This window comes from Peromyscus eremicus, chromosome 4, assembly GCF_949786415.1.
Source record: "Peromyscus eremicus chromosome 4, PerEre_H2_v1, whole genome shotgun sequence".
Classification (NCBI taxonomy): domain Eukaryota; kingdom Metazoa; phylum Chordata; class Mammalia; order Rodentia; family Cricetidae; genus Peromyscus; species Peromyscus eremicus.
This window is the reverse complement of record NC_081419.1, coordinates 79,680,904-79,690,903: the sequence shown is the minus strand read 5'-3', so window position 1 is coordinate 79,690,903 and position 10,000 is coordinate 79,680,904. Positions and strand designations below refer to the sequence as shown.

At 42.7% G+C, this 10,000-nt stretch overlaps 1 protein-coding gene across 1 annotated transcript in view; it reads left to right on the top strand.

The window, feature by feature from the left end:
* Positions 1-8,537: 8,537 nt before the first annotated feature.
* The window catches only part of Prrg4 (proline rich and Gla domain 4), a 22,879-nt gene continuing 21,416 nt past the window's right edge, over positions 8,538-10,000 (top strand). Inside the window, exons 1-2 of the mRNA XM_059259462.1 lie at positions 8,538-8,649; positions 9,003-9,127. Coding sequence (XP_059115445.1) covers positions 9,025-9,127 — 103 coding nt within the window. The 5' untranslated portion in view covers positions 8,538-8,649; positions 9,003-9,024. The remainder of the gene's footprint in view (positions 8,650-9,002; positions 9,128-10,000) is intronic.

Here is a 10,000-nt window from a genome sequence, read left to right as displayed (position 1 = left end):
TGGAATTTATTCTGGAGTGGCTACTAAAAATGTGTCTTAAAACACATTTAGAAGGGCTGGAGAGATGGTGCAGTAGCTAAGAGCACTGGCTGTTCTTCCAGAGGTCCTGGGTTCAACGCCTAGCCTACATGGTGGCTCACAACCATCTGTAACTCCAGTTCCAGGGAATCCAACACCATCTCTGGCCTTAGCACTAGGCACAGAGAGGTACATAGACATTCACGAAGGAAAAACATCCATTCACATAAAGTAAAATATTTTTTTAAGAACCGACATTTAGAACTTTAGATATCCCACCAGATACCATACAAAGAAAATAATTGCAATATTCAATGTGTCCAAGGGATCACCATTTAACACAGCAAGTTTTCCTATAACATAACCATTTAAACCATTCTTCAGCCAGGCCTGGTGACAAAAGTCTTTAATCTCAGCATTCACAAAGCAGAAGCCAACAGATCACCTCTGTGAGTTCCAGGCCAACTTGGTCTGCACAGCAAGTTCCAGGCCAGCCAGAGCTACATTGTGATACCCTGTCTCAAAAACCTAACAAAACAAAACTAACTAGTTCTTCAGAGGTCATTTTCAAAGAAGTGAGCTATGTAAAAACTTCCTTTAGGGCTGGAGAGATGGCTCAGCAGTTAAGAGCACTTGTTATGTTAGACGCCTGGGGTTTGATTCCCAGAACTTATGTGATGGCTCACAACTGCTCATAATTCCAGTTCCAGGGGGATCCAACACTCTCTGTGGTCACTAGGCATGCACATGGTACACATACATACATGCAGGCAAAACACCCATATACCTAAAATAAATAAATCTAAAAAAAATTTTTAGTTAAAAAATACTTATTACAAAACTGACTTTGATCATTTTAGGAAAAGTATCCTTCTATATTATTTGATGTCCCTTACAATTTCAGTCTGGTGGTAGTGGCGAATGCCTTTAATCCTAGCACTCAGGAGATAAAGGCCGGTGGATCTCTATGAGTTCGAGGCCAGCTATAGAGCAAGTTCTAAGATGGCTAAGGCTACGCAAAGAAACCTTGTCTCAAACAAACAACAACAAAATTAAATTTATCTGGTTGGTGGTGGCGCACGCCTTTGATCCCAGCACTCTGGAGACAGAGGCGGGCGGATCTCTGACTTCGAAGCCAGCCTGATCTACCAAGTGAGTTCCAGGACAGCCAAGGCTACACAGAGATACCCTGTCTTGAAACTGAAATGCCCCCCCCCCAAAAAAAAGTACAGTTGCTTTGATATCAAATACTTAGGATTTTCTTTTTTAAATGAAAATATAATTATAAAGCATGTTCTTCATTGCATGAGCAAGTGATGCCCTTGTCAGGGTTAGAGCTTGAATTTCACCTTTTTGTGACTGAAAGAGAACAAAAGCCTCTCTTCATGATTCATAGGGCATGAATCACAACAGCAGTTACCGAATGATTAAGTAGAATTCAAATGCCAAGGGGTTGAAGTGGAAATCCTAAGGTAGAAACCAGAAACCCTGGTTTCACTGCCCTCCTAATTCACTTACCCAATTTCCTTAAACTAATCTCTCACATTTTTTGCACCTGTTTGCCAGTGCATTAGAGAAAGATCTCATTTTATTTGTTAGATGCTTTGAGCTTATGAGTTACCATATTAAAATACTAAAAGCATCTTGAAGTCAAAGTCTCCACGGACAGGGTCAGCAATTCCAATCATCAGCAACCTGGGAAACTTCAATGTTTTCCTAATTAGGAAGTCTCCTTTTCAAGCCTCAGCTATTATTTCAATGCTCCAAAGATCTGAGGCCCATTGAGGATAGCAGAATGCCAGAGGGAATGGTTTGGGAACCACAGATATGCCGCATTACTGCTAATGAGACTGAGATGATAATTCATTTTAAGAAACCCAAACCTTCCTTCCAATGAGATATGTAAACAAGCTTTTTATCTCTTTCCTAATATTGCAGCTTTGTGAGATGCTAATTTGTGTATATATATATATATATTTAGGAATGCTCACAAGAAGATGCATGTATAGAACTTTGTTGACTGCCATTCAAATATGTAGAGAATAACACTGATGTAGGGAACCAGGAGACTATCTATCCTGAGCCTTCAGTGGAGCACATTAATGATACAGATAACAGAATAAAGCAATCGGTAAATCTACTCTGTCTGTGATTACAGACTCTGCATTCAGCTGTGGTGGTACATGCCTATAACTCCAGCATTCTGGAGGTAGAAGCAGAATGATCACAAGTTTGAGGATAGCCTGGAATACTTGGGGAAAAAAATGGTTCTGAATTCAAAGTTGATACAAAGTTCTCTAATTTAATCTCTACCCTCAGGCTCTAAAAATAAATTTCCTAGAGTAGTTTCATCAGCAAAAGGCTTTGCTTGGTCATCCACTCAGCAAATACTGAGTGCCGAGGAAAACTATTAGGTTGAACTGTGTGGAATTACAAATATTAGACTGTTGTACTCGTGTTTTTTTTTTACTTTCAATTTACAAAAAAAAATGGTATTTTCAGCCGGGCAGTGGTGGCACTTGCCTTGAATCTCAGCACTCCGGAGGCAGCAGAGGCAGGTAGAGTTACACAAATCCTTAGAGGGGAAAGAACATAAGGAGAAGGATGGAGACTCTGGGGGCACAGCTCTGTGTAGAACGCATGCATAGCATACATAAGGCCCTGGAGCGAGCCCCCAACATCCAAACAGGAAGGAAGGGAGGGAGAGGGAGGAAGGGACGGAAAGAGAAAAAGATTACAATCATAAGAATGTTTACAAGGGCAATTTTGAAGCAATTCAAAGGGATGAAAGGAGAAAGAAAGAAAAGGTTAAAATTGGGAACAGGGAAAAAAGGAATATACAAAAACAAAAAGAGAAGGAGATATCAAAAGCAATAATTTTGAGATTGGAGAGATGGCACAATGGTTAAGAGCACTGACTTTTTCCAGAGGACCTGGGTTCAATTCCCAGTGCCCTCATGGCAGCTCATAAATTAAAAAAAAAAAAGTGGGTTGTTTGTTTGGATCTCACTGTGTGTGAGGCTGGCTGGATTAGAACTAGATCTGTAGACCAGGCTGGCCTTGAGCTCACAGAAATCTGCTTGCCTCTGCCTCACTAATGTTGAAGTTAAAGGCATACCCTACCATGACTGGCCCACAGATAATTCCTTAATAAATAATTTACTTCATTCAGCATTTTTATTTTTTTTATTTTTTTAAAGATGTATTTATTTATTATGTATACACAGTAAATGTCTGCATGTATGCCTTCAGGCCAGAAGAAGGCACCAGATCTCATTACAGATGGTTGTGAGCCACCAGGTGGTTGTGGAGAATTGTACTCAGGACCTCAGGAAGAACAGTCAGTGCTCTTAACCACTGAGCTATCTCTCCAGACCCCTCATTTAGCATTTTTAATGTCTAAGACTTTATAAAGAAAAGACATTGTTCTTTTTTTTCTGTCTTTTTTTTTTTGAGAAAGTTTATTTCAGTTTACAGTCCCAGGAGGAGAGAACATGGCGGCAAACCCATGGCATGGTAGCAGGAGCAGGAAGCTGGCTGATGATATTTCATTATCAAAGGAAGCAGAGAGAGAGAGAGAGAGAGAGAGAGAGAGAGAGAGAGAGAGAGAGAGAGAGAGAGAGAGAGAGAGAGAAGGAAGTCACAAAGACATTGTTCTTTAAAATGGCATATACTGGGGTTGGAGAGATGGCTCAGAGGTTAAGAGCAATGATTGCTCTTCCAGAGGTCCTGAGTTCAATTCCCAGCAACCACATGGTGGCTCACAACCATCTGTAATGAGATCTGGTGCCCTCTTCTGGCCTGCAGGCATACATGCTGTATACATAATAAATAAATCAATCTTTAAAAAAAAAAAAAAGACATATACTTTATGTTTTTCAATTCTAAATTCTGAAAAGATAAATCTTTAAAAAAAAAAAAAAAAAGGCCAGGTGGCAGTGGCGCATGTCTTTAATCCCAGCACTCGGGAGGCAGAGCCAGGAGGATCTCTGTGAGTTCTAGGCCAGCCTGGTCTACAGAGTGAGTTCCAGGACAGGCACCAAAACTACATAAAGAAACCCTGTCTCAAAACCGCGCCCCCTCAAAAAAAGAATATTGAGGAAGAACAGCTTTAAAATAAAATCGTAGAAATCCTTAATTATGCCAGATAAGGTTGTGCCTGCCTGTAATCCCAGCACTCATCTAGGGCGAGAAAACTCCTTTAGTGTTCAAGGCCAGCCTGGGGCACACAATAAAAACCTATATCAAAAATAACGGGAAAAAAAATCCCAATATTACAAAAAAAAGTAGGTGATTCAAGACTACCCAGATGGGAAGAATAATTAGCAAATTACTGAAAAAACCTACACTCTGTATTGCAACATTTGAGAGTTTGAAGACAGAATGGTATGTGAAATAACACAAGATTAAATAAAAGGAACAAAGGGGTCCTGCTTGTGCGATTCTTGGGAGCACTGCTGCAGATCATGTGTCTTTCAGTCAGGAGGAGCTCCACTGCCGCTTCGTTACTGTGCTGTGCAACTCTGTTGCCCAGGCTGACTTCAAGCTCATAATCCCCCTGCCTCAGCTTCCAGAGTAGCTAAGATTATAGGTGCTTGCTATGCTCTTTCTTCCTTACCTTACTGGTACAGAGAATGGAACCCAGCACCTTTCAAAAGCTAGACAAAATGCTCTACCAGTGAGCCGCATTCCCTCAACCGTGCTAACTCTTACAGGTAGAAATGCATGATTTGCTTCCTTTCCTACATATGCCATATATGGAAAGTATGGTTTTGCAAATGATTCCGCATAAAATCTGCATTAAAAATCTTTTCATTTGGAATATTATGACTATTTGGATAAGTGTTTACAAAAGAAGCCAGAAAAATTGTGTGGCACCAGGAGTTGTGGTGAACACCTGTAATTCCAGTTTCAGGAGGTTGAGGCAGGAGTCATGAACTAATTAAAGCTATAAAAAATGCAAGGTTCACACACACAGTGACAGCTCTATGACAAACTATGACAAAAGTCCTTGTCACAGGGCCCTGGGGGCAGCTCAGAACCACACCATTTCAAGTTCCCAGGTGCCTTGGAAGAACTATAGTATTATTTATATATTTTCTAATTGTAACATGTAGTTCTCATAATGGCCCATAGCATCAGAGGAAATATATGACATTTCTCAGGGTTCTTGATTTTATTGAATTGTTTTGCTATTAATAATCACTGCTCTTCAATGATGAAATTAAATCTAAACTCTGTCAAAAGTTTCCAAGAGGGCCCCTGGCAAATGTTTAAAATAGAATCTTCAGCCCCTATGCAATAACTCAGAAATTCCTGCACACGGATACACAATTAACGTTGAGAAGTAGGAGTCAATTCTTTTCTGCTTCCTGATTTTACTGGGATAAATTAAAACCACAGCCAATTGCTGTTGAAATGTCAAGGCTAAATGTCACAGAAACATACAGTTCCTCTCCTGTTCCAAACACTCCATTGCTACAGTCAGTCGTGTGTCTCTAAGGACGGGGATGTGACCTTACATCGAAGAGCTTCATGACCATGACCTAAGCCTTTCCTGTCACAGCCCTTGAGTCCATCCTCAGGCCCACACAGGAGCCAGTTTCCATTTCATTCTTGAATTCACATAGGTAAGTGGGTGGGTGTGTATGTGCTCAAACCCAGAGACGTGTTAACACATCGTCCATTAATCTCATCGCTCTGTTTTTTTTTTTCTTATTTCCTTTGAAATTAAATAATTCTTTACCCATTGCCCTTCATTGCTTAATAATTCAAAGAAAGCACCGGAAAGAGTCAAGAACCTGCTCCTATACATTCACTTCTCCACGCTTCAATATCCCTCCATGTGAAATGAGATCAGGGTATCTGGCCCAACGCCATAGATGGCCAGAGTAAGAGAAACACTGTCTAGGCGAGAACTTTAAATACTTTAGAAAAAAAAAAGTGTAAGAATATTGTGATTTTTTTAAAGTAAAATAAGAATTCAAATGAGAAAAGTAAACAACAGAAGAAATCAAGAGCCTGCTACTAGCTTCCCCTTGGAGCTAGTAACCTCAGAATATCTTTTAATTCCATAGTGGTTGAGCATGTGTCCTGACAAATGCTGTACCATTCTTAGGACCCATATCACAAGGAAACATGCAGGCTGTAATTCACCACTGAGAAACAATCTTGTCCTTTCTGACTCCCCTCTCCGCCAGAATAAATGCTGATATTTGATGCGAGCACAAAGCCTCAATTGTTTGAGCCCAAATTTCCAGTGATGTGGGTAGACTCATTCTACCAAAGAATGCCATCAGATTCCCATCTGCTGACTTCACGGCAGGGATGGGCTCACTGTTTGCCTCTCCCTAAAAGAGGGTGAAACTGATAGCAAGCCCAGGACCTTCCCTGGGAAGCTCAAGCCAGGCAAAAGCCCAGCATTACCTGAGGAGCTGTGGGCATCTGTCAATTTTCTTTAATAATGTGTGACTCCTGACAGGACAACGAAAACCCTACTCCCGAGAACAGGTAGACACCGTAAACTGGATTAGATTAGGGAAGGCTTGAAGTTGGCTGGGTAGAAAGGTGAGGTGGCTATGGGAAGGGTTGGAGGATGGGAGGTGAATATGATCAAATTACATTGTATGAAATTCTCAAGAATTAATAAAATACTCTTTAAAGTTGAGGTTAACTAGGCAGTGGTGGCTCATGCCTTTAGTCCCAGCACTTGGGAGGCAGAGGCAGGCGTATCTCTGAGTTCAAGGCCAGCCTGGTCTACAGAGTGAGTTCCAGGATAGCCAGAGCGACACAGAGAAACCCTGTCTCGACTCCCCCTACATAAATAAATAATTCTGTAAAGCACTTCTACCTGACAATAAATTGCTGCCACCTATCAAAATGTACGGAATAGAAAAATATGGAGGACCCCTTTCTGAGTAATGTGAAGGAAGTAAAGAAATTTGCTCTTGCCGTAGGAGAACTTGACAGGCCTGCATTCTTAGATACAGATCTCAGAAAGATCCAGTTCTCCAGAAGGAAATGGTGTTTATCCCTCTATTGTCAGGGCTTCCAGCGGTAGGGAGAAGAATGGCTATTCTGAGAAAGGTATTTCCGGTTCCTGTGTTCAACAAAAAGGTATTTCTAACTTCTCCACAGTCTGACCTCAAATGCTTAAATCAGAGGGAAGTAAGACTCTATTATCCAGACAGGTTAAAACACTAGACGGAAGTGAAAAAGGAGAGGAGGTGGGCACAGACACTGCTTAGAAGGAAACAAAAACAGCGTCTGCAGAATAATTAGGAAAAAATACTAGATAATAGCCTTGTGGGGAGGAAAAAAGAATGGGGTGAAAAGTGAATTAATTGTAGAGTAGAAAGGAGTCGAAAAGGTACTTATTTTTGTTCTGTTTCACCTTTACCAAGTTCCAGGCCACTTTGGCCAAAGCACAGAATGTAAAAGATTATTCCCAAGAGTGACAAAGCATGTTTTTTGGACATGAAGAATATGGAGATACACTGTCCTAGATCTCTATTCTCAAACGGTGAGCTCAGGGCCTCTTGAGTTATTTGTAATGATACTGCTCACATAACATTTTAAAAGAGAACTTTCCAAAATTTTACTTCGTTTCACAACAACACAGTGTGCTTGCTGTTCTTTCTTTTCTGAAAAAAACTTAATGAAAAGTTCAAGATCTAAGATTACTTGTCCAAGAAGGATGAAGTTAGATGTCCCGGTATGGCCAAAAATACCTAATAAAAGCAGAAATGTACTGAGAATAGGCACAATTTGTTCAATTCTGTTAAAATTTGCATACCGACACTAACCTAGTAGTATGAAAGATATGAAAAAATCCCAAGCATTCATCCATTGGTGTTTTAATCGTTAGCAGAGTGATGATATCATTGCATGTCAAATAGCTTCTGGAAATTTCCACTGTAAACGAGAGAGAGAGAGAGAGAGAGAGAGAGAGAGAGAGAGAGAGAGAGAGAGAGAGAGAGAGAGAGAGAGAGAGAGAACATGAAAGTGAAAGAGGTGAAACCATGCCTTGTTATCATGGAAAAAAAATCTGACATCAGAGACATCGTGAAAGAATTTTGTAGGCAAAATTTTTTGTAGACAAAAAAAATAATTAATTTTTTGGGTCACGCGTCAACGCAAATCACGAACAAATGTATTTTTCTCGGGTGAATATTGTGCTCTCATCCCTGGACCTCCCGTGAGAACAGCTGACCGAAGGTAACCTCGGAACCCCAAGTTTCGCATCTAAGTTGGGAAAACTTTCGTTGCGCCCAGGGCGTTAGCAGCCTCCAGCTGAGAGCAGCGCGGTCGCGCAGGGCGGAGGACCTAGTCCAGGAGGAGGAGCTCCTCCAGGTGACCGCCAAAGACACGCCTCTCCTCCTTGTCCCGCTGCCGTGACGGCGTCCCGGGGACACAGGCTGGGTTCCGCGCCGCGCGCGTTCCCCGAGCGCCCCTACGCGGATCCCAGACGCCTCCTCAGCGCGCTGGTGTCACCCGGGCGCGCGAAGGGCCAGGCTCCGACTGTCGCCGGGATCCAGACAGCGTCAGCGACACAGAGCCAGGCCGCCTCGGGGACCAGCAGACACCTCGGCTCCCTCCCAAGGCTGGTGGAACATGTTCCCGGGGACGCAGGTGCGGCTCGGGGTGGAGAAGTGGGGAGTCACCGGGAGGGGATGCCTAGGCGGTGGTATTCCGGCATCTAGCTGCCGGTCTGCGCCGGCCAGAGTCGCGTCTGCCTTGGCCTGTGTCCGACCTCTCCTCCGCAGATTCCGGGGAGCAGCTTTTGTTCCCCGGAGCTCGAGGGGTTTCACCTGCCCGGAGCGCCTTGGGTCTGATAGATTAAAAACCGCGCGTGGGGCGCAGTGGCACCGCGGCTTTGAGTACAACAGGTCTTTGACTCAGTTCCTACTCAAACCCAACCCGCGGAGACAGGGGCTTTTTCCCCCCCTTTTTTTAAAAAAATGTCTTTGTTACTTTTGTTTTAGTTTGTATGACAGTTGCTAGACTATGTTTCCACTTCTGATCGTACTCAGCCAGCTGACCAGACTTACCCTCGCGTTTCCTCATTGCACAAAAAGCCTAAAGGATTCTGAACATGCCGGAGAAGAAGGTAAGTAAGCATGGCTGCCGATTGGGAGAAAACAGTTCTGGGAACCAGGAGGGGTCTCCTATACAGATCTCAAGTGGAGTGTGGTAGGGGGAATTACACGCCCGGGTGAACCACAGAGCAACAACGTATCCTTTGTTTTAATTTGTGGCTTTCTTGTTTAGGGTTGTGGGGGTTTTATGTTCTTTAACTACAGTATGTACAAACTTATGTTTAACACCTGGTTTGTGGTTAACTGAATTGAAAGTCCGAAAATCAGTGAGTTGCCGTTTCCTAGACGAAGCTGTGTGTTAGTTCTAAAGAGCAGGCTGTTGTTTGGAAAGACTGACAGGGAGGTCAGACTCCTGTCAGGACTTGTTTGTGAACCGCTGGGAGTCCCTGCATAGACCAGCGCTCTACCATTGAGTGACATCCTGCCCCCTAGTCTGGACTTGAGAGACCCTGTGCAAAGAACTTGTCTTGACCGACTTCCTCTGTAGAATGATGGGATGGGGAGGCGGAATGACCCTTCCGGTCATTTTTTTTTTTTCAAATGTTATGTTGTCTATATAAAGGCAGATGATTGAGAGATAAGTGTGTGGCTTGCTAGCCCAGAATTTTTCGGTTACAGGTCACAAGCAGATTGGTTCCTGCTTGCATTTTAAAAGCCTAACCTAGCTTTTAAGACCAGGAGGGAAAAAAAAGCGCCCTAGGCTCTCAGCATCCTTTTCCCTACTGAGTCACCAACACTTCGAATTTACTCACACATTCCTGTCCCCTTTTAACAGATCCAGTTCTGTTGTTGGTTTTTTCATTCCTTTACTCTTTGAGGGACCCACCACCCAGCTCCCAAATAAATACACTTATTCTTACGTATGAATGCTTTGGCCTTAGATT